This window comes from Scyliorhinus canicula, chromosome 21 (genome assembly GCF_902713615.1).
Source record: "Scyliorhinus canicula chromosome 21, sScyCan1.1, whole genome shotgun sequence".
NCBI lineage: Eukaryota > Metazoa > Chordata > Chondrichthyes > Carcharhiniformes > Scyliorhinidae > Scyliorhinus > Scyliorhinus canicula.
The window spans coordinates 6766347-6790333 of record NC_052166.1 but is presented as its reverse complement, the minus strand read 5'-3'; the positions used below and the strand labels follow the sequence as shown (position 1 = coordinate 6790333).

Sequence of the window (23987 nt, the reverse complement as noted above, 5' to 3'; positions counted from 1 at the left end):
CTACCGGGCTGGTGGAGTACCTGGCCGGCGACAGCACGAGGGGAGCCGTGGCCAGGCCTGCCGAACTGGTGCCCCTGCACGAAGCCGCCTCCACCCGCTCCCAGATAGACCCAGTACCCACCATCCACTTCCTTATCATGGCTATATTAGCCACCCAGTAGTAGTTGATCAGACTCGGCAGTGCCAGCCCTCCCTCGCTGCGGCTCCTTTCCAGCATCGCCTTCTTCACCCGCGGGGATTTTCCTGCCCAGACAAAGCTCATGATAATTTTACCAGTCCTTTTGAAGAAGGACTGTGGGATAAAGATCGTGAGGCACTGGAAAATTAACAGGAATCTAGGGAGGATTGTCATCTTTATAGTCTGGTGCAGACTCCCCGCCAGCGACAGCGGGAGTGCATCCCATCTCCGAAACTCCCTCTTCATTTGTTCCACCACTCTGGTCAAATTTAACTTGTGCAGCCTGCCCCAGTCCCGTGCCACCTGTATCACCAAGTACCGTAAACTTTCCTCAACCAGCCTAAATGGCAGCTCCTTCAGTCTATTCTCCTGGCCCCTTGCCTGCACCACAAACATCTCAAACCCTCCCTATCTTTAACCTACTCCAGGCCCCTACACACCCCTACCTCTGTCACCTTCCCTGGCCCCAACAACCCTCCCTATCTCTGTAACCTCCTCCAGCCCCTACAACCCTCCCTATCTCTGTCACCTCCCCTGGCCCCAACAACCCTCCCTATCTCTGTCACCTCCCCTGGCCCCAACAACCCTCCCTATCTCTGTAACCTCCTCCAGCCCCAACAACCCTCCCTATCTCTGTCACCTCCCCTGGCCCCAACAACCCTCCCTATCTCTGTCACCTCCCCTGGCCCCAACAACCCTCCCTATCTCTGTAACCTCCTCCAGCCCCAACAACCCTCCCTATCTCTGTCACCTCCCCTGGCCCCAACAACCCTCCCTATCTCTGTAACCTCCTCCGGCCCCGACAACCCTCCCTATCTCCTTAACCTCCTCCAGCCCCAACAACCCTCCCTATCTCTGTAACCTCCTCCAGCCCCAACAACCCTCCCTATCTCCTTAACCTCCTCCAGCCCCAACAACCCTCCCTATCTCTGTAACCTCCTCCAGCCCCAACAACCCTCCCTATCTCTGTCACCTCCCCCGGCCCCAGCAACCCCCCATCTCTATATAACCTTCTCCAGCCCCAACAACCCTCCCTATCTCTGTAACCTCCTCCAGCCCCTAAAACCCTCCCTATCTCTGTAACCTCATCCAGCCCCTACAACCCTCCCTATCTCTGTAACCTCCTCAATCCCCTACACCCCTCCCTATCTCTGTAACCTTCTCCAGCCCCTACAACCCTCCCTATCTCCTTAACCTCCTCCAGCCCCTACAACCCTCCCTATCTCTGTAACCTCCTCCAGCCCCTACAACCCTCCCTATCTCTGTAACCTCCTCCAGCCCCTACAACCCTCCCTATCTCCTTAACCTCCACCAGCTCCAACAACCCTCCCATCTCTGTAACCTCATCCAGCCCCAACAACCCTCCCTATCTCTGTAAGCACCTCCATCCCCTATAACCCTCCCTATCTCTGTAATCTCCTTTGCCCCCCCCCCCCCCCCCCTCTCCCAATTGCTAACCTCCTCCAGCTCCTGCAACCTTCCCTATTTTAACCCATTCCAGGCCCCATGACGTTCCCTATCTCTGTAACCTCCACCGGCCCATCTCGCCCTCTCCATCTCTGTAACCTCCTCCAACCTCCCTACCTTTAACCAACTCCAGGCCCCAACAACCCTCCCCATCTCTGTAACCTCCTCCAGCCCCTACAACCCTCTCTATCTCTGTAATCTCCTCCAGCCCCTACAACCCTCCCTATTTCTGTAACCTCCTCCAGCCCCTACAACCTTCCCTATCTCTGTAACCTCCTCCAGCCCCTACAACCCTCCCTATCTCTGTAACCTCCTCCAGCCCCTACAACCCTCCCTATCTCTGTAACCTCCTCCCTCCCCTACAACCCTCCCTATCTCTGTAACCTCCTCCCTCCCCTACAACCCTCCCTATCTCTGTAACCTCCTCCAGCCCTGACAACCCTCCCTATCCAGTCCCTACAACCCTCCCTATCTCTGTAACCTCCTCCAGCCCCGACAACCCTCCCTATCCAGTCCCTACAACTCTCCTTATCTCTGTGACCTCCTCCAGCCCCTACAACCCTCCCTATCTCTGTAACCTCCTTCAGCCCCTACAACCCTCCCTATCTCTGTAACCTCCTCCCTCCCCTACAACCCTCCCTATCTCTGTAACCTCCTCCCTCCCCTACAACCCTCCCTATCTCTGTAACCTCCTCCAGCCCTGACAACCCTCCCTATCCAGTCCCTACAACCCTCCCTATCTCTGTAACCTCCTCCAGCCCCTACAGCCCTCCCTATCTCTGTAACCTCCTCCAGCCCCTACAACCCTCCCTATCTCTGTAACCTCCTCCAGCTCCTACAACCCTCCCTATCTCTGTAACCTCCTCTGAGACCAATAATCATTGTTAACTTGGAGGGATCTGGGACGGCAGGTTCACAGTTCCCCAAAAAGTGTTAACACAGGTGACCAAGGGCATTAAGAAGGCAGACTGCAGGCTTACCTTCATCAGCCAGGGAATTGAGTACAGGAGTTGGCAAATCATGTTGCAGCTATATAAAACCTTGGTTAGGCTACATTTGGAGTATTGCGTGCAGTTCTGATCACCACAATATCAGGAAGCTGTGGAGAGAGTGCAAAGAAGGTTCACCGGGATGTTGCCTGGTCTCGAGGGTGTTGGCTCTGAGGAGAGATTGAACAAACTAGGATTGTTTTCACTGGAAAGACGGAGGCTGAGGGGAGACCTGATAGAGGTCTACAAAATTCTGAGAGGCAGAGACAGGGTGGATAGACAGAGGCTTTTCCCAAGGGTGGAAGTGTCAATTACAGAGGGGGCACAGGTTCAAGGTGAGAGGGGGAAAGTTTAAGGGAGATGTGTGGGTAAGCTTTTCACGCAGAGAGTGGTGGATGCCTGGAACGTGCTGCCAGAGGATATGGTGTAAGCTGGCACGTTAGCAACATTTAAGGGGCACCTGGATGGATACATGGAGGAATAGGGAGGAAATAGAGGATACGGACTGAGTAAGGGCAGAAAGGTTTGTTTTAGTTAGGGCATCATGATGGGCACAGGCTTGGAGGGCCGAAGGGCCTCTTCCTGTGCTGTACTTTTATTTGTTCTTTGTTAACCACCTTCAGCCCCGACAATCCTCCCTATCTCTGTAACCTCCTCCAGCCCCGACAACCCTCCCTATCTGTAACCTCCTCCAGCCCCCACAACCCTCCCTATCTCTGTAACCTCCTCCAGCCCCCACAACCCTCCCTATCTCTGTAACCTCCTCCAGCCCCCACAACCCTCCCTATCTCTGTAACCTCCTCCAGCCCCTACAACCCTCCCTAGCTCTGTAACCTCCTCCAGCCCCTACAACCCTCCCTATCTCTGCAACCTCCTCCAGCTCCTACAATCCTCCCTATCTCTGCAACCTCCTCCAACCCTCCCTATCTCTGTAACCTCCTCCAGCTCCTACAATCCTCCTTATCTCTGCAACCTCCTCCAACCCTCCCTATCTCTGTAACCTCCTCCAGCTCCTACAATCCTCCCTATCTCTGTAACCTCCTTCCACCCTCCCCATCTCTGTAACCTCCTCCAGCCCCAACAACCCTCCCCATCTCTGTAACCTCCTCCAGTCCCTACAACCCTCCGTCTCTCTGTAACCTCCTTCAGTCCCTACAACCCTCCCTATCTCTGTAACCTCCTCCATTCCCTACAACCCTATCTGTGGAACCTCCTCCAGCCTCGACACCCCTCCCTCATCTCTGTAACCGTCTCCAGCCCCGACAACCCTCTGTCTGTCTCGCTCCCCGTCTGTCTGTCTCGCTCCCCGTCTGTCTGTCTCGCTCCCCGTCTGTCTGTCTCGCTCCCCGTCTGTCTGTCTCGCTCCCCGTCTGTCTGTCTCGCTCCCCGTCTGTCTGTCTCTCGTTCCCCGTCTGTCTGTCTCTCGCTCCCCGTCTGTCTGTCTCTCGCTCCCCGTCTGTCTGTCTCTCGCTCCCCGTCTGTCTGTCTCTCGCTCCCCGTCTGTCTGTCTCTCGCTCCCCGTCTGTCTGTCTCTTGCTCCCCGTCTGTCTGTCTCTCGCTCCCCGTCTGTCTGTCTCTCGCTCCCCGTCTGTCTGTCTCTCGCTCCCCGTCTGTCTGTCTCTCGCTCCCCGTCTGTCTGTCTCTCGCTCCCCGTCTGTCTGTCTCTCGCTCCCCGTCTGTCTGTCTCTCGCTCCCCGTCTGTCTCTCGCTCCCCGTCTGTCTGTCTCTCGCTCCCCGTCTGTCTGTCTCTCTCGCTCCCCGTCTGTCTGTCTCTCGCTCCCCGTCTGTCTGTCTCTCGCTCCCCGTCTGTCTGTCTCTCGCTCCCCGTCTGTCTGTCTCTCGCTCCCCGTCTGTCTGTCTCTCGCTCCCCGTCTGTCTGTCTCTCGCTCCCCTTCTGTCTGTCTCTCGCTCCCCGTCTGTCTGTCTCTCGCTCCCCGTCTGTCTGTCTCTCGCTCCCCGTCTGTCTGTCTCTCGCTCCCCGTCTGTCTGTCTCTCGCTCCCCGTCTGTCTGTCTCTCGCTCCCCGTCTGTCTGTCTCTCGCTCCCCGTCTGTCTGTCTCGCTCCCCGTCTGTCTGTCTCTCGCTCCCCGTCTGTCTGTCTCTCGCTCCCCGTCTGTCTGTCTCTCGCTCCCCGTCTGTCTGTCTCTCGCTCCCCGTCTGTCTGTCTCTCGCTCCCCGTCTGTCCTGTCCTCTCGCTCCCCGTCTGTCTGTCTCTCGCTCCCCGTCTGTCTGTCTCTCGCTCCCCGTCTGTCTGTCTCTCGCTCCCCGTCTGTCTGTCTCTCGCTCCCCGTCTGTCTGTCTCTCGCTCCCCGTCTGTCTGTCTCTCGCTCCCCGTCTGTCTGTCTCTCGCTCCCCGTCTGTCTGTCTCTCGCTCCCCGTCTGTCTGTCTCTCGCTCCCCGTCTGTCTGTCTCTCGCTCCCCGTCTGTCTGTCTCGCTCCCCGTCTGTCTGTCTCTCGCTCCCCGTCTGTCTGTCTCTCGCTCCCCGTCTGTCTGTCTCGCTCCCCGTCTGTCTGTCTCGCTTCCCGTCTGTCTGTCTCTCGCTCCCCGTCTGTCTGTCTCTCGCTCCCCGTCTCTCTGTCTCTCGCTCCCCGTCTGTCTGTCTCTCGCTCCCCGTCTGTCTGTCTCTCGCTCCCCGTCTGTCTGTCTCTCGCTCCCCGTCTGTCTGTCTCTCGCTCCCCGTCTGTCTGTCTCTCGCTCCCCGTCTGTCTGTCTCTCGCTCCCCGTCTGTCTGTCTCTCGCTCCCCGTCTGTCTGTCTCTCGCTCCCCGTCTGTCTGTCTCTCGCTCCCCGTCTGTCTGTCTCTCGCTCCCCGTCTGCCTGTCTCTCGCTCCCCGTCTGTCTGTCTCTCGCTCCCCGTCTGTCTGTCTCTCGCTCCCCGTCTGTCTGTCTCCATCTTCTTCGGCCTCCAACTCTCTCGGGTTGGGGGGTGATGGGGGGGGGAGGGGGGAGGGGGGGGGAGGGGGAGGGGGGGGGAGGGGGGGGGGGGGGGGTGCCAGGAGTGATAACCTCCAGGCGATGGCTGTTCCTCATGCTATCTACTGCACTTGTCCATTAGGGGGTAGAGGTGGCGGGTTTGGTCGACGCTGTGGAAGGAGCCTTGGCGAGTGGCTGCAGTGCATCTTGTAGACGGTGCACACGGCTGCCGCTGTGCATCAGTGGGTGGAGGGAGTGGGCGTTGAAGGTGGGGGTTAGCGGTGGATCGAGTGGGGGGGCCGCTTTGTCCTGGATGGCGTCGAGCTTCTCGAGTGTTGTTGGAGCCGCGCTCATCCAGGCGAGTGGGAGAGTCCATCACACTCCTGACTTGTGTCCTTGTTGATGGTGGACAGGCTTTGGAGGGGAGGGTCAGGAGGTGAGTTACTCTCCGCAGGATTACCAGCCTCTGATCTGCTCTGGTAGCCACAGTATTGATATGGCTGGGTCCAGTTCAGTTTCTGATCAATGGTAACCCCCAGGATGTTGATAGTGGGGAGATTCAGTGATGGTAATGCCATTGAATGTCAAGGGGAGATGGTTACGTTCTCTCTTGTTGGAGAAGGTCATTGCCTGGCACTGGTGTGGCACGAATGTAACTTGCCATTTAGTCCAAGGTTGAATGTTGTCCGGGTCTTGCTGAATGCAAGCGTGGGTCATTTGAGGATCTGAGGAATCACAATGGAATTGAGTCCTGCAGGTGTTTTTTTTTCTGCGTTTGTTAATTGATTCAACAATAAAGGGATGTATTTTTGATAACCTACTTTTGCAGGTCGAGTGTGCGAGGGGCAGCCAACTGGAGCTTGAATCCTGACGTGGGCGATGGAGGAATCATCGGATCAGCCCCGCTGGCTGCCCCACCACACCTTGCTGAGCGGTGGGCAGGAGCCCCTACTCCACTACAGCGAGGAGATCCCGCAACCTCCTGCTGCCAATGAGGCCGACGTCTTCCTCGGCGAGGGCGAGGGAAGCCTGGTGCAGCCCTACTACGCAGGCCCGATGCACAGCCGGACCCTGGGGAGCTACCGGCACAGTGAGTACGCCCCAGCCCCTCTCTGTCCCAGCCCGCGATTCAAAGCCTGGGGAGCTGGGTTCAATCCTGGCTCCGGGTCACTGTCCACCTGGAGTTTGCACATTCTCCCCCTGTCTACATGGGTGTCCTGTCTGTTTCCCCCCCACCCCCCTCCTCTCTAGCGGCCCTGGGACTAGGCCTTGGGATTAGAGGGGGGGGGGGGTGAATGGGGTTGGGGAATTTGAACCCCCCAGAGCCGACCTTGTGACTCTGCCGTGAGAGTGAGACCGCCCGAGCCCTTGGTCTGCTTCCGGCCAACGCAGCTGGAACCGGGGGGGGGGGGGGTGCTTTCCTGAAATATCTCGCATGAAACACAAGGTCACCCTTTCCTGAGCCTAATCCACACCTCCCACTCAAATCTCTCACCCCTTCCCCTTCTCTCTCTTTCTTTCCTTCTCCCAGCCTTAAATGTCTGCAACGGTGAAGCCTCCACAACCCTCCGGGAGCGAGAAAGCCAAAGATTCACAACCCTCAGAAAGAAGACATTTCTCCTCATCTCAATCCCAAATGACTGCCCCCCCCCCCCCCCCCCCCCCCCCGCCCGCCCTCAAACTGTGTTCCAGATTCCCCGCCCAGCAGAACACTGCTTCCCACCTGATCGGATCCCAGACCAGCCCCCAAAAGGTGGTTAGGCTACAGGACCGATCCAGGGGGCGAGAGAGGCCGGCGTTCTGACCTTTGCCTCTCTGGTAGCCCGGAGACCGATCTTGTTGGGGTGGAGGGACTCGAGGCCGCAGAAACTGGGGGTGTGTGGGTGAGCGATCTTGTGGATTTCCTCAGACTGGAGAAAATTAAATTTGTCTTCTGGGGGTCGATGGAAGTATTCGCCTGCAAGGGACACCATCCATTGACTTCATCCAGGACAGTAAAATCAGCAGGGATTGGGGGAGGGGATATGGGGTAACTAGAAAAAGTGGAGGCAGAGTGGGGTGAGGGGGTATGGTAGGATAGGGAAGGCGGTAGCGTAGGGTAGGGTAGCGTATGGTAGGGTAGGCTATGGTAGGCTATGGTAGGGTAGGGTAGGGAAGGCGGTATGGTAGGCTATGGTAGGGTACGCTATGGTAGGGTAGGGAAGGCGGTAGGGTAGGGTAGGGTAGGCTATGGTAGGGTAGGGTAGGCTAGGGTAGGCTATGGTAGGGTAGGGTAGGATATGGTAGGTTAGGGTAGGGTAGGATATGGTAGGGTAGGGAAGGCGGTAGGTTAGGGTATGGTAGGGTAGGGTAGCTATGGTAGGGTAGGGAAGGCGGTAGGGTAGGGTAGGGAAGATGGTAGGGTAGGGTAGCTATGGTAGGGTATGGTAGGGTAGGCTATGGTAGGGTAGGATATGGTAGGGTAGGGTAGGCTATGGTAGGGTAGGGTAGGCTATGGTAGGGTAGGGTAGGCTATGGTAGGGTATGGTAGGGTAGGCTATGGTAGGGTAGGGTATGGTAGGGTATGGTAGGCTATGGTAGGGTAGGGTAGGCTATGGTAGGGTAGGCTATGGTAGGGTAGGCTAGGCTATGGTAGGCTAGGGTAGGGTAGGCTATGGTAGGGTAGGCTAGGGTAGGCTATGGTAGGGTAGGGTAGCTATGGTAGGCTATAGTAGGCTAGGGTAGGGTAGGCTAGGGTAGGGTAGGCTATGGTAGGTATGGTAGGGTAGGCTAGGCTATGGTAGGGTAGGCTAGGGTAGGGTAGGGTTGGGTAGGCTATGGTAGGGTAGGCTATGGTAGGGTAGGGTAGGCTATGGTAGGGTAGGGTTGGGTAGGCTATGGTAGGGTAGGCTATGGTAGGGTAGGCTAGGGTAGGGTAGGCTATGGTAGGGTAGGGTAGGCTATGGTAGGGTAGGGTATGGTAGGGTAGGGTAGGCTATGGTAGGGTAGGGCTGGGTATGGTAGGGTAGGCTATGGTAGGGCAGGGTAGGGTATGGAAGGGTAGGGTAGGCTATGGTAGGGTAGGCTATGGTAGGGTAGGGTAGGCTATGGTAGGGTAGGGTAGGCTATGGTAGGGTAGGGTAGGCTATGGTAGGGCAGGGTTGGGTAGGGTAGGCTATAGTAGAGTAGGGTAGGCTATGGTAGGGTAGGGTAGCTATGGTAGGGTAGGATAGGCTATGGTAGGGTAGGGTAGGGTATGGTAGGGTAGGGTAGGCTATGGTAGGGTAGGGTAGGCTATGGTAGGGTAGGCTATGGTAGCGTAGGCTATGGTAGGGTAGGATAGGCTATGGTATGGTAGGGTAGGGTATGGTAGGGTAGGCTATGGTAGGGTAGGGTAGGTAGGTATGGTAGGGTAGGGTAGGCTATAGTAGGGTAGGGTAGGCTATGGTAGGGTAGGGTAGGTTATGGTAGGGTAGGGTAGGCTATGGTAGGGTAGGGGAGGCTATGGTAGGGTAGGGTAGGCTATGGTAGGGTAGGGTAGGCTATGGTAGGGTAGGGTAGGCTATGGTAGGGTAGGGTAGGCTATGGTAGGGTAGGGTAGGCTATGGTAGGCTAGGGTAGGGTAGGCTATGGTAGGGTAGGCTAGGGTAGGCTATGGTAGGGTAGGGTAGCTAGGGTAGGGTAGGCTAGGGTAGGGTAGGCTATGGTAGGTATGGTAGGGTAGGCTAGGCTATGGTAGGCTATGGTAGGGTAGGGTAGGGTTGGTTAGGCTATGGTAGGGTAGGCTATGGTAGGGTAGGCTAGGCTATGGTAGGGTAGGCTATGGTAGGGTAGGATTGGGTAGGCTATGGTAGGGTAGGCTATGGTAGGGTAGGGTAGGCTATGGTAGGGTAATGTAGGCTATGGTAGGGTAGGGTAGGCTATGGTAGGGTAGGGTAGGCTATGGTAGGGTAGGGCTGGGTATGGTAGGGTAGGCTATGGTAGGGTAGGCTATGGTAGCGTAGGCTATGGTAGGGTAGGATAGGCTATGGTATGGTAGGGTAGGGTATGGTAGGGTAGGCTATGGTAGGGTAGGGTAGGGTAGGTATGGTAGGGTAGGGTAGGCTATAGTAGGGTAGGGTAGGCTATGGTAGGGTAGGGTAGGTTATGGTAGGGTAGGGTAGGCTATGGTAGGGTAGGGGAGGCTATGGTAGGGTAGGGTAGGCTATGGTAGGGTAGGGTAGGCTATGGTAGGGTAGGGTAGGCTATGGTAGGGTAGGGTAGGCTATGGTAGGGTAGGGTAGGCTATGGTAGGCTAGGGTAGGGTAGGCTATGGTAGGGTAGGCTAGGGTAGGCTATGGTAGGGTAGGGTAGCTAGGGTAGGGTAGGCTAGGGTAGGGTAGGCTATGGTAGGTATGGTAGGGTAGGCTATGGTAGGGTAGGCTAGGCTATGGTAGGGTAGGCTATGGTAGGGTAGGATTGGGTAGGCTATGGTAGGGTAGGCTATGGTAGGGTAGGGTAGGCTATGGTAGGGTAATGTAGGCTATGGTAGGGTAGGGTAGGCTATGGTAGGGTAGGGTAGGCTATGGTAGGGTAGGGTAGGCTATGGTAGGGTAGGCTATGGTAGCGTAGGCTATGGTAGGGTAGGATAGGCTATGGTATGGTAGGGTAGGGTATGGTAGGGTAGGCTATGGTAGGGTAGGGTAGGGTAGGTATGGTAGGGTAGGGTAGGCTATAGTAGGGTAGGGTAGGCTATGGTAGGGTAGGGTAGGTTATGGTAGGGTAGGGTAGGCTATGGTAGGGTAGGGGAGGCTATGGTAGGGTAGGGTAGGCTATGGTAGGGTAGGGTAGGCTATGGTAGGGTAGGGTAGGCTATGGTAGGGTAGGGTAGGCTATGGTAGGGTAGGGTAGGCTATGGTAGGCTAGGGTAGGGTAGGCTATGGTAGGGTAGGCTAGGGTAGGCTATGGTAGGGTAGGGTAGCTAGGGTAGGGTAGGCTATGGTAGGGTAGGGTAGGGTTGGTTAGGCTATGGTAGGGTAGGCTATGGTAGGGTAGGCTAGGCTATGGTAGGGTAGGCTATGGTAGGGTAGGATTGGGTAGGCTATGGTAGGGTAGGCTATGGTAGGGTAGGGTAGGCTATGGTAGGGTAATGTAGGCTATGGTAGGGTAGGGTAGGCTATGGTAGGGTAGGGTAGGCTATGGTAGGGTAGGGCTGGGTATGGTAGGGTAGGCTATGGTAGGGCAGGGTAGGGTATGGTAGGGTAGGGTAGGCTACGGTAGGGTAGGCTATGGTAGGGTAGGGTAGGCTATGGTAGGGTAGGGTAGGCTATGGTAGGGTAGGGTAGGCTATGGTAGGGTAGGGTTGGGTAGGGTAGGCTATGGTAGGGTAGGCTAGGGTAGGCTATAGTAGGGTAGGGTAGGCTATGGTAGGGTAGGGTAGGGTAGCTATGGTAGGGTAGGGTAGGCTATAGTAGGGTAGGGTAGGCTATGGTAGGGTAGGGTAGGCTATGGTAGGGTAGGGTAGGGTATGGTAGGGTATGGTAGGCTATGGTAGGGTAGGGTAGGCTATGGTAGGGTAGGCTATGGTAGCGTAGGCTATGGTAGCGTAGGCTATGGTAGGGTAGGATAGGCTATGGTATGGTAGGGTAGGGTATGGTAGGGTAGGCTATGGTAGGGTAGGGTAGGCTATGGTAGGGTATGGTAGGGTAGGTATGGTAGGATAGGGTAGGCTATAGTAGGGTAGGGTAGGCTATGGTAGGGTAGGGTAGGCTATGGTAGGGTAGGGGAGGCTATGGTAGGGTAGGGTAGGCTATGGTAGGGTAGGGTAGGGTAGGCTATGGTAGGGTAGGGTAGGCTATGGTAGGGTAGGGTAGGCTATGGTAGGGTAGGGTAGGCTATGGTAGGGTAGGGTAGGCTATGGTAGGGTAGGGTAGGCTGTGGTAGGGTAGGGTAGGCTGTGGTAGGGTAGGGTAGGCTGTGGTAGGGTAGGGTAGGCTGTGGTAGGGTAGGGTAGGGTGTGGTAGGGTAGGGTAGGCTATGGTAGGGTAGGGTATGGTAGGGTAGGGTAGGCTATGGTAGGGTAGGGTAGGCTATGGTAGGGTAGGCTATGGTAGCGTAGGCTATGGTAGGGTAGGATAGGCTATGGTATGGTAGGGTAGGGTATGGTAGGGTAGGCTATGGTAGGGTAGGGTAGGGTAGGTATGGTAGGGTAGGGTAGGCTATAGTAGGGTAGGGTAGGCTATGGTAGGGTAGGGTAGGTTATGGTAGGGTAGGGTAGGCTATGGTAGGGTAGGGGAGGCTATGGTAGGGTAGGGTAGGCTATGGTAGGGTAGGGTAGGCTATGGTAGGGTAGGGTAGGCTATGGTAGGGTAGGGTAGGCTATGGTAGGGTAGGGTAGGCTATGGTAGGCTAGGGTAGGGTAGGCTATGGTAGGGTAGGCTAGGGTAGGCTATGGTAGGGTAGGGTAGCTAGGGTAGGGTAGGCTAGGGTAGGGTAGGCTATGGTAGGTATGGTAGGGTAGGCTAGGCTATGGTAGGGTAGGCTATGGTAGGGTAGGGTAGGGTTGGTTAGGCTATGGTAGGGTAGGCTATGGTAGGGTAGGCTAGGCTATGGTAGGGTAGGCTATGGTAGGGTAGGATTGGGTAGGCTATGGTAGGGTAGGCTATGGTAGGGTAGGGTAGGCTATGGTAGGGTAATGTAGGCTATGGTAGGGTAGGGTAGGCTATGGTAGGGTAGGGTAGGCTATGGTAGGGTAGGGCTGGGTATGGTAGGGTAGGCTATGGTAGGGCAGGGTAGGGTATGGTAGGGTAGGGTAGGCTACGGTAGGGTAGGCTATGGTAGGGTAGGGTAGGCTATGGTAGGGTAGGGTAGGCTATGGTAGGGTAGGGTAGGCTATGGTAGGGTAGGGTTGGGTAGGGTAGGCTATGGTAGGGTAGGCTAGGGTAGGCTATAGTAGGGTAGGGTAGGCTATGGTAGGGTAGGGTAGGGTAGCTATGGTAGGGTAGGGTAGGCTATAGTAGGGTAGGGTAGGCTATGGTAGGGTAGGGTAGGCTATGGTAGGGTAGGGTAGGGTATGGTAGGGTATGGTAGGCTATGGTAGGGTAGGCTATGGTAGGGTAGGCTATGGTAGCGTAGGCTATGGTAGCGTAGGCTATGGTAGGGTAGGATAGGCTATGGTATGGTAGGGTAGGGTATGGTAGGGTAGGCTATGGTAGGGTAGGGTAGGCTATGGTAGGGTATGGTAGGGTAGGTATGGTAGGGTAGGGTAGGCTATAGTAGGGTAGGGTAGGCTATGGTAGGGTAGGGTAGGCTATGGTAGGGTAGGGGAGGCTATGGTAGGGTAGGGTAGGCTATGGTAGGGTAGGGTAGGGTAGGCTATGGTAGGGTAGGGTAGGCTATGGTAGGGTAGGGTAGGCTATGGTAGGGTAGGGTAGGCTATGGTAGGGTAGGGTAGGCTATGGTAGGGTAGGGTAGGCTGTGGTAGGGTAGGGTAGGCTGTGGTAGGGTAGGGTAGGCTGTGGTAGGGTAGGGTAGGCTGTGGTAGGGTAGGGTAGGGTGTGGTAGGGTAGGGTAGGCTATGGTAGGGTAGGGTAGGCTATTGTAGGGTAGGGTAGGCTATGGTAGGGTAGGGTAGGCTATGGTAGGGTAGGCTATGGTAGGGTAGGGTAGGCTATGGTAGGGTAGGGTAGGCTATGGTAGGGTAGGCTATGGTAGGGTAGGGTAGGCTATGGTAGGGTAGGGTAGGCTATGGTAGGGTAGGGTAGGCTATGGTAGGGTAGGGTGGGCTATGGTAGGGTAGGGTAGGCTATGGTAGGGTAGGGTATGGTAGGGTAGGCTATGGTAGGGTAGGGTAGGCTATGGTAGGGTAGGGTAGGCTATGGTAGGGTAGGGTAGGCTATGGTAGGGTAGGGTAGGCTATGGTAGGGTAGGGTAGGCTATGGTAGGGTAGGGTAGGCTATGGTAGGGTAGGGTAGGCTATGGTAGGGTAATGTAGGGTAGGGTAGGCTAGGGTAGGGTAGGCTATGGTAGGGTAGGGTAGGGTAGGCTATGGTAGGGGAGGGTATGGTAGGCTATGGTAGGGTAGGCTATGGTAGGGTAGGCTATGGTAGGGTAGGTATGGTAGGGTAGGCTATGGTAGGGTAGGGTAGGCTATGGTAGGGTAGGCTATGGTAGGGTAGGCTATGGTAGGGTAGGGTAGGCTATGGTAGGGTAGGGTAGGCTATGGTAGGGTAGGGTAGGCTATGGTAGGGTAGGGTTGGGTAGGCTATGGTAGGGTAGGCTATGGTAGGGTAGGGTAGGCTATGGTAGGGTAGGGTTGGGTAGGCTATGGTAGGGTATGGTTGGGTAGGCTATGGTAGGGTAGGCTATGGTAGGGTAGGGTAGGCTATGGTAGGGTAGGGTAGGCTATGGTAGGGTAGGCTATGGTAGGGTAGGCTATGGTAGGGTAGGCTATGGTAGGGTAGGCTATGGTAGGGTAGGCTATGGTAGGGTAGGCTATGGTAGGGTAGGGTAGGCTATGGTAGGGTAGGGTAGGCTATGGTAGGGTAGGCTATGGTAGGGTAGGGTAGGCTATGGTAGGGTAGGGTAGGCTATGGTAGGGTAGGGCAGGCTATGGTAGGGTAGGGTATGGTAGGTAGGGCAGGGTAGGCTATGGTAGGGTAGGGTAGGCTATGGTAGGGTAGGGTAGGGTAGCTATGGTAGGGTAGGGTAGGCTATGGTAGCGTAGGGTAGGGTAGCTATGGTAGGGTAGGGTAGGCTATGGTAGGGTAGGGTAGGCTATGGTAGGGTAGGGTAGGCTATGGTAGGGTAGGGTAGGCTATGGTAGGGTAGGGTAGGCTATGGTAGGGTAGGGTAGGCTATGGTAGGGTAGGGTAGGCTACGGTAGGGTAGGCTATGGTAGGCTATGGTAGGGTAGGCTATGGTAGGCTATGGTATGGTAGGGTAGGGTAGGCTATGGTAGGGTTAGGTAGGCTATGGTAGGGTAGGGTAGGCTATGGTAGGGTTAGGTAGGCTATGTTAGGGTAGGCTATGGTAGGGTAGGGTAGGCTATGGTAGAGTAGGCTATGGTATGGTAGGGTAGGGTAGGGTAGGCTGGGCTATGGTAGGGAAGGCGGTTTGCGATTGTTGGCTATTTATTGAGTTACGCTGTGTTCTCCTGTTTTGTTATCCGTTGGTTATCTTTTTCGTCCTGATGTGGTTTTGTTTGATGTTTATTTATAAGAGATATATTTTTTAAGAAAAGGATATTGGACTGAAACCCCAATATTTTGGTTTATTTGAAAGATTGCGCAGAATAAATGATTCGCTCCGTGAGTGACTGTGTGAAGAAAGAAGGCTTGGTTACTTTTGAAACAAAACTTTGTGATGACTACAATATTAGTTTTTTTTAACCTTACACCCAAAAAGAACAGCTTACAGTTTACACCTCTGCACTACTACCCAATTTTCCACTCAACAACGAGAAACTAAACAGACCGCTCTCGATCTATCTGACTGTGGGAGAAACGAGGATTCCACATCAGGCAGATCAGAATTCAACTCCTCTTTCCAATGTTCCTTCAGAAACTGCGTCTCGAAAGCTATTTCAAGCAAATGTCTCGCTGCCTTCCTTGGTTCCACCCAGCAATGACCTTGTCTCCCCAAGCTGGAAAACAAATGATCTCTGCAGGCTGCAAAGCACATTAGCTCCCCAGGGATTTCCGCAGTCAAACCACAATCCATTAGCCCAGACTGAAAAACACATTCCTTTGTCAACTTCACCTTCCGGCTCCTCCGCTCACAGGCTGAATAGAATTTTTTTTATTTTTTTTAAAACAAACCATATCACCCACGGGCATTCATGAACACCACAGAAGAGGTGATGGTGATTGGGAGCGAAGGATTCCGACAGACAATGCGAAAATTCCCAACTTCCTTTCACTTAACCACAACTACCGGACACAAAATCCAGAGTCACACTCTTAAGTGCAGTGCTGAGGGAGCGCCGCACTGTCGGAGAGTCAGTCCTGTGGGAGCACCGCACTGTTGGAGGGTCAGTGCTGAGGGAGCGCCGCACTGTCGGAGGGTCAGTGCTGAGGGAGCGCCGCACTGTCGGAGGGTCAGTGCTGAGGGAGCGCCGCACTGTTGGAGGGTCAGTGCTGAGGGAGTGCCGCACTGTCGGAGAGTCAGTGCTGAGGGAGTGCCGCACTGTCGGAGGGTCAGTGCTGAGGGAGTGCCGCACTGTCGGAGGGTCAGTACTGAGGGTGCGCCGCACTGTCGGAGAGTCAGTCCTGTGGGAGCACCGCACTGTTGGAGGGTCAGTACTGAGGGTGCGCCGCACTGTCGGAGGAACAGTGCTGAGGGAGCGCCGCACTGTCGGAGGGTCAGTGCTGTGGGAGCACCGCACTGTTGGAGGGTCAGTACTGAGGGTGCGCCGCACTGTCGGAGAGTCAGTCCTGTGGGAGCACCGCACTGTTGGAGGGTCAGTACTGAGGGTGCGCCGCACTGTCGGAGGAACAGTGCTGAGGGAGCGCTGCACTGTCAGAGGGTCAGTACTGAGGGAGCGCTGCACTGTCAGAGGGTCAGTACTGAGGGAGCTCCACACTGTCAGAGGGTCAGTACTGAGGGAGCGCCGCACTGTCGGAGGGTCAGTGCTAAGGGAGGGCTGCACTGTTGGAGGGGCAGTGTTGAGGGAGGGCTGCACTGTCAGAGGGTCAGTAAAAGGGCAGCACGGTGGCGCAGTGGGTTAGCCCCGCTGCCTCACGGCACCGATGTCCCAGGTACGATCCCTGCTCTGGGTCACTGTCCGTGTGGAGGTTGCACATTCTCCCCATGTCTACGTGGGTTTAGCCCTCACACGCCAAAGATCTGCACGCTAGTTGGATTGGTCACGCTAAATTGCACCTTAATTGGAACAAATGAGTTGGGTACTCTAAATTTATTTTTAAAAAAGAGGGTCAGTATTGAAGGTCGACTGAGCTGTTGGAGGCTAAGTGCTGTGGGAGCACCGCACTGGCAGAGGGTCAGTGCTGAGGGAGCGCCATATTATCGGACGGTCAGTGCTGAGGGAGCGCCGTACTGTCGGAGGGTCAGTGCTAAGGGAGTGCCGCACTGTCGGAGGGTCAGTGCTGAGGGAGCGCCGCACTGTCGGAGGGTCAGTGCTGAGGGAGCGCCACACTGCCGGAGGGTCAGTGCTGAGGGAGCACCGCACTGTCGGAGGGTCAGTGCTGAGGGAGCGCCGCACTGTCGGAGGGTCAGTGCTGAGGGAGCGCCGCACTGTCAGAGGGTCAGTACTGAGGGAGCGCTGCACTGTCGGAGGGTCAGTGCTGAGGGAGCGCTGCTCTGTCAGAGGGTCAGTGCTGAGGGAGTGCCGCACTGTCAGAGGGTCAGTGCTGAGGGAGCGCTGCACTGTCAGAGGGCCAGTGCTGAGGGAGCGCCGCACTGTCAGAGGGTCAGCACTGAGGGAGTGCCGCACTGTCGGAGGGTCAGTGCTGAGGGAGCGCCACACTGTCGGAGGGTCAGTGCTGAGGGAGCCTCGCACTGTCGGAGGGTCAGTGCTGAGGGAGCCTCGCACTGTCGGAGGGTCAGTGCTGAGGGAGCGCCGCACTGTCGGAGGGTCAGTGCTGAGGGAGTGCCGCACTGTCGGAGGGTCAGTGCTGAGGGAGCCTCGCACTGTCGGAGGGTCAGTGCTGAGGGAGCCTCGCACTGTCGGAGGGTCAGTGCTGAGGGAGCGCCGCACGGTCGGAGGGTCAGTGCTGAGGGAGCGCCGCACGGTCGGAGGGTCAGTGCTGTGGGAGCGCCGCACTGTCGGGGGTCAGTGCTGAGGGAGCGCCGCACTGTCGGAGGGTCAGTGCTGAGGGAGTTCCACACTGTCGGAGGGTCAGTGCTGAGGGAGAGCTGAACTCGTCGTCCTGCAGCCCTACAATCGTCTCTCTACCTCCCAAGAAAAAGTGGTGATCCAGGTCACTGATCACTGTGGCTGTTTGTGGCGTTGGCGGGGGGGGAGGATTTTCTGTGAACAAATTGGAAGCCGTGTTTCCCAGATCCCAATAGTGACCTGACTTCAGGGAGAATAAAAATCTCCTTCATTGGCTATGTGGCTGTTTGCGCCGTTCTCTGTTCAAATCCCTGGAAAATCCCATTGGAAAAAAGTTGTGCGAGGGAGAAGAAAACCAATCAAGGTTGGATACAAAATCAAAAGGGAAGCTTCCAGAAGGTTCGATTGGAAATTCTTGCCACTCGGGTCGCAAAGAATTCAGAAAGCCGGGCTCTTCAATAATTTGTACATATGTTACAATTTCCTGACGGTTTGCAGTTTATCTATAAAACTAATCAGCCGCTTTTGATAGATAAAGATGCTCCTTCCGCCCCCACAGCCCCTGACATCCAACAAGGGCAGACTGCTCGTGAGAGACAGAGAGAGATGGGGGGAGAGAGAGTGAAGTTGCATTTTCTCAGCTCCCTTGTACCTCCTGAGGAACATGCCTTCCAGCTAGTACGGGACGTCGATCTGAAGCGTGATCACTGTCCAGCTGCAATGCAGCAAACAGTTCACAAAAAGCGAGCTCCCAAGGACAGCCGCCATGATACTGTGACATTTCTGCACCCAAAGAGTGGCGAGCCTGTGGAATTCATTACCACAGGAAGTAGTTGATGCTGAAACTTTGAATTTATTCAAGAGGCGGCTAGATATAGCACTTGGGGTGAAAATGGATCTGAGGCTGTAGGGAGAAAGCAGGATTAGGCTATTGAGTTGGATGATCAGCCATGATCGTGATGAATGGTGGAGCAGGCTCGATGGGGCAAAAGGCCTCCTCCTGCTCCTATCTTCTATGTATCTATGTATTGGTCAGAACTTCCCTCCCTCAGTACTGACCCTCCGACAGTGTGGCGCTCCCTCAGCACTGACCCTCCGACAGTGCGGCGCTCCCTCAGCACTGACCCTCCGACAGTGCGGTGCTCCCTCAGCACTGACCCTGCGACAGTGCGGCGCTCCCTCAGCATTGACCCTCCGACAGTGCGGCGCTCCCTCAGCACTGAATCCCCGACAGTGCAGCGCTCCCTGAGCACTGACCCGCCGACAGTGCGGCACTCCCTCAGCACTGACCCTCCGACAGTGCAGCGCTCCCTCAGCACTGACCCTCCGACAGTGCGGCGCTCCCTCAGCACTGACCCTCCGACAGTGCGGTGCTCCCTCAGCGCTGACCCTCCGACAGTGCGGCGCTCCCTCAGCACTGACCCGCCAACAGTGCGGTGTTCCCTCAGCACTGACCCTCCGACAGTGCGGCGCTCCCTCAGCACTGACCCTCCGACAGGGCGGCACTCCCTCAGCACTGACCCTCGGACAGTGCGGCGTTCCCTTAGCACTGACCCGCCGACAGTGCGGCGTTCCCTCAGCACTGACCCTCTGACAATGCGGTGTTCCCTTAGCACTGACCCTCTGACAATGCGGCTCTCCCTCAGCACTGACCCCCCACCCCCAGCTCGTACGTAGATTTACCCGCGTCACCACAGCCTTGTCCGGGTACAAATCACTTCGGTCCTCCCCTGGTCTTGCCCAACCCTCCCATCTCCAGAAGAGCACCTGCGTTCATTTGAGATGAAGCACCCATTCTTGTCTAAGCATGCCTTCCAGTGACCTGTTTCCATAGTGGGAACCGGCATATAACCTCTCAGAAAACATAGCCGCAAGGAAGGGGCGGAGTCCGGGATGGGGGGAGAGCTCTAGCTACCAGTTCTTGCTTTGTTTTTCCAAGACGTCCAACTCCCCAAACTGGCAGGGACAGGAGGATTGTGAGGAGCGATCGAGCAGAACAGGCCCATTCTCCGAGTACTCCCATCGCCCTCCTGGGTGAAAGGTTTTTCCTCAAATCCCCTCTAAATCTCCTCCCCTTACATTAAATCTATATTTGCACCGACCCTGTGTTATGAGAGCGGTGTTTTCAGAACCCCAAAATGTATCATGGAGTTCGACCAACCTCTCCCTTTAATGTATTGTTGCTTTTGAAGCACACGGCTTGGTCTCCAGGTGTGGTATTACCCAATTATGGACACGTGGTTTTTTAAACACAAAACAATGTTTATTCCATGAATTCAACTTAACCTTTTTAAATAAACATTGGATCCCTTAACACCCCTTACTTCAAAGATAACCCCGAAAATAATACAACACTAAATAATCCCTCAAAATGTTCCTTCAAACCTCCAAAAGACTTAACACCTTTAAACAGAAACACATCAGGTTAAAGACATTACTATTATGAGTTTAAATCACCCAAATGATTCAGAGATAGTCTTTCCTGGCAGAGATCACAGCAGATCCAGCTTACTGCAAACACAGACACACCCAAGCTCTTTTCCTCAAACCCGGCTTTCTCCTTTCAAATCAGCTCACAGCAAACCAGCCAGGCACTTTTCAGCTGCTCTCTCAAAACTGAAATCTAAACACTGCAAAATGGCTGAGCTAAAAACCCAGCTCCACCCACACTGTGGCATCACTTCAGTAATATGAGCTGCTTCATTTCTTAAAGGTACATTGCTTAAAAATCCATTTCTTAAAGGTACTCTCACCTGTGAAAGAGCACCCTACCTAGGCCCACTACCTGTCCTATCCCCATAATCCCACCTAACCTGCACATCTTTGGATTGTGGGAGGAAACCGGAGCACCCGGAGGAAACCCACGCACACACGGGGAGAACGTGCAGACTCCGCACAGTCACCCACGGCCAGAATTGAACCCCGATCCCTGGTGCTGTGAGACCGCAGTGCTGACCACTGCGCCACGGAGCAGCCTGTGCATGAAATACAGCTGGAATATTGTGCACAGGTCTGGGCTTCACACTATAGGAAGGATGTGAACACATTGGAGGGAGTGAAGGAGAGGTTTACAAGACTGGTCCCAGGGATGAGAAACTTCAGTGATGAGGACAGATTGAAGAGGTTGAGACTGGTCTCCTCGGAGGGCCGAGAGGAGATTGGGTCGAGATGTTCAAAATCATGAGGGGGCAGAGTAGACGGGCAGAAACACTTCCCGCTCGGAAAAGGATCGGGAACAAGATGGGACACAGATCTGAGATGATTTTCGAAAGAAGCATATGGGAGGTTGGATGGATTGGTGTCCAAAGATGAATTGGTTAGGTTAGGGGGCTATTGGGATAGGTCGGGGCAGTGGGCTTGGGTAGGGTGCTTTTTCAGAGGGTTGGTGCAGACTCGATGGGCCGAATGGCCTCTTTCTGCACTGTAGGGATTCTATGATTCCCAAACTTTTTCACCCAGCGCATGTTTCCACTGTCTGGAAGTGTGGTGGAGGTAGGTTCAATCGAGGCATTCAAGAGAGCATTGGCTGGTGAGATAAATATAGGAATTTCAGATATATTGGGGTGAATTCTCCGGTGGTGGGATTCACCATTCCGCCAGCAGCATACCGCCGCCCGAGAGTGTGGGGCGCCTACAGTGGGAAATCCCATTGGGCAGCAGCAGGAACAGAGAATCCCGCTGCCAGTGATGGCACGCCTCTGAGAAGCACACAGCTGGGGAGCAGACAATTCACCCCGTTGTATTGTATCTATTTGGTGCAGTAATGGTTAAATGCCTGGGTTAGTGGGCGTGTGACTGCTGCGGTCATGTTTTTTTTAATTCCTGGTTTACAAGACTGGCAGACACTTTGGCTACAGAAGGACAATTAAAGCATCGTAAAAGTGTTTTCATCATTTATTCCAACCAGGCATATTGATTTTCTGAAGTACGGCTAATGGAAATTTGTTTATGTTTCCCCTGGGGAATGGATAATTAGAGATATTGTGTTTAGCTTTAGTAGGATGATGTAGTTAGTGAGATGAGCCAGGGCTGAAGCAGTCATGTGTAGAGTTCAGGGGTTCCGTTTTAGACCTGTCTGTGGACAGACCAGCAGTTCTCTCAAAGCAGTATTGTCAAAAAGATTTTTGCCTGTGAACAGAACAGCAGTTTCTGAAAAGACTGAAGGTTAAACAGTAGTTTGACACAGGCAAGAATCTCTAAACTGGTTTCCTGAAGGATCTATCTCTCGATCTCTGTCGCGATCTCTCTCTCTCTCTCTCTCTCTCTCTCTCTGTGTCAAAGCGGTTTATTAAACACATCTCTTTCCAGCAAGTATTCCTGGGTTAGCTAACTGTATTTAAAAGTGGATTTTGACCAGAGGTGGGTTTTGCTTGAACATAGAACATACAGTGCAGAAGGAGGCCATTCAGCCCATCGAGTCTGCACCGACCCGTCCAAGCCCTCACTTCCACCCTATCCCCGTAACCCAATAACCCTTCCTAACCTTTTTGGTCACTAAGGGCAATTTATCATGGCCAATCCACCGAACCTGCACATCTTTGGACTGTGGGAGGAAACCGGAGCACCCGGAGGAAACCCACGCACACACGGGGAGAACGTGCAGACTCCACACAGTGACCCAGTGGGGAATCAAACCTGGGACCCTGGGGCTGTGTAGCCACGGTGCTAACCACTGTGCTACCGTGCTGCCTTCATTGGAAATAAAAGATAGAAGTTAGTCTTTCATTTCATTGTTAAGCATTGTTTAACTGGTAATTATAAGCTATTTCCTTTGTGATGTTGAAGTTAGTTTTAACACTGCTGGTGATTGTGTTTATAAGACCATTGGCGGGATTCTGCCGTAATCGGCGGGGTGCGCAACTCCGGCGCCAAGGAGTGGCCGGACCGGATTCCGCACCTTCAGGGGCTAGGCCGGCGCCGGGGTGGTTTGCGGCGTGCCGGCCAGCAGGGAAGGGGCTTGGGGCCACGTCAGCCGGCATCGAAGGGCCTCCGCCGGCCGGCGCGAGTTGGCGCATTGGGGGGGGGGGGGGGGGAGGGAGTCATCTCCGCATCAGCCCTGGCGCGATTCCCGCCCCCGCCAAATTCCCAGCGCTGGAGAATTCGGCAGCCGGCGGGGCAGGATTCACGCCCCCCCCCCCCCCCCCCCCCCCCCCCCCCCCGAGCGATTCTCTGGCCCGGCGGGGGGGGTCGGAGAATCCCGTCCCATATCCTATGTGCGTGTGAAATCACTCCTGTGAAGGAGTGAAGAATCCTTTCCTCGCAATCAAAATATTGGAGTTTCTGTCTGGTATCTGTGCAACTGTTTGGGTCTGGTCCGAGATTGTAATCGTGATAGGTTGAATAGAAACAATTGCAAGGCTACGGGGAGAAGGGAATGGTGCTGGGTAATGCTGATCATTTGGACAGCGAATGCCGGCACAATGGCCAAATGGCCTCCTGCATCGTAACAATTCTGTGAACCGTTTTAACTTTCTCTTTCCACCCCTACGTAGGCCGGCAGATATATTCCCCTCACCTGTTCAACAGTCTGCAGTGGATGGAGAGCGGGCAGGCCATTGGTCACCCATACAATGGGGCCTGGTCGACGATGGGGGCCTATGCCAAGGCCTCCCTCCCGCTGTACCAGGCCTCCCCCGGCCTCGCCTCACCCCAGCACCTCTACGGCTTTGCGTCACCCCTCAAGGAGGCCAGCCCTGAGCACGGACTGGAGAAGGAGAGCCCAAAGTACCCAGAGGCGATGAAGATGGAGAGAGACAGCCCCCTTGGCACCGGCTTCCTGTCCCTGGGCCAGGACGACCAGCTAGGCCTGAGTGGCCACCACCAGGCTTACAACGGCAGCTTCTACCAGTCGGCGGGCACCCCCATCCTCGAAGGACATCCAAACTCACACAAACACAAGCTGTCGTTGTCACCATGTGGTAAGATCCGAGAGAGAGGGACACCAGTTGTTGGGTGGGGGCAGCTAATTTTGGAGTGGGCAGGGTCCATGAGGCCCTCATTCTGCCAGCTGAAACCATGGCAGTAGGGTGGGTAAGGGCCTATACGTATGAATAGTGCTCCTGACCCAATGACTGACAGAGCCCCACTTGTTCTTTCTAAAATTGCAGAGCGGTAACACTGAGGCGCTGGGGAAGGTTCAATGCCGGAGGCTCAGCGACCACTTCCCACACGGCAAACCGATGAAAAGCACAGATAGCTCTTGCCATAATGTTGGCTTGAGGGAAAAATGTAGGGACTCCAGAGAGGGTTTGCCCTCATGCCCCCTCCAAATGCCCCTAGTCGCACGGTATCAACAATGCACTGTTGCTTCACAGCGCCAGGGTCCCAGGTTCGATTCCCGCTTGGGTCACTGTCTGTGCGGAGTCTGCACGTTCTCCCCGTGTCTGCATGGGTTTCCTCCGGGTGCTCCGGTTTCCTCCCACAAATCCCGAAAGACGTGCAGTTCGGTGAATTGGACATTCTGAATTCTCCCTCTGTGTACCCGAACAGGTGCCGGAGTGTGGCGACTAGGGGATTTTCACAGTAACTTCATTGCAGTGTTAATGTAAGCCTACTTGTGACAATAAAGATTATTATTGTTCAAGACGGTGGACATGAATTCCTTCCTGCCTTCCTCAGAGAGCAGATGGGGACTTAGATTCTGAGGGTGTGATGCTCCCTCTACTGACCCTCAGACAGTGCGGCGCTCC

General features: G+C 55.1%; 1 protein-coding gene across 4 annotated transcripts in view; it reads left to right on the top strand.

Moving 5' to 3' along the window:
* Window positions 1-23987, top strand: part of LOC119955591 (GATA-binding factor 2-like) — a 58245-nt gene that overhangs the window by 18783 nt on the left and 15475 nt on the right. For all 4 annotated transcript variants that reach the window (XM_038781941.1, XM_038781943.1, XM_038781940.1 and 1 more), the window contains exons 2-3: window positions 6376-6636; window positions 22791-23216. In XM_038781941.1, coding sequence (XP_038637869.1) covers window positions 6426-6636; window positions 22791-23216 — 637 coding nt within the window. In that variant the 5' untranslated portion in view covers window positions 6376-6425. The remainder of the gene's footprint in view (window positions 1-6375; window positions 6637-22790; window positions 23217-23987) is intronic.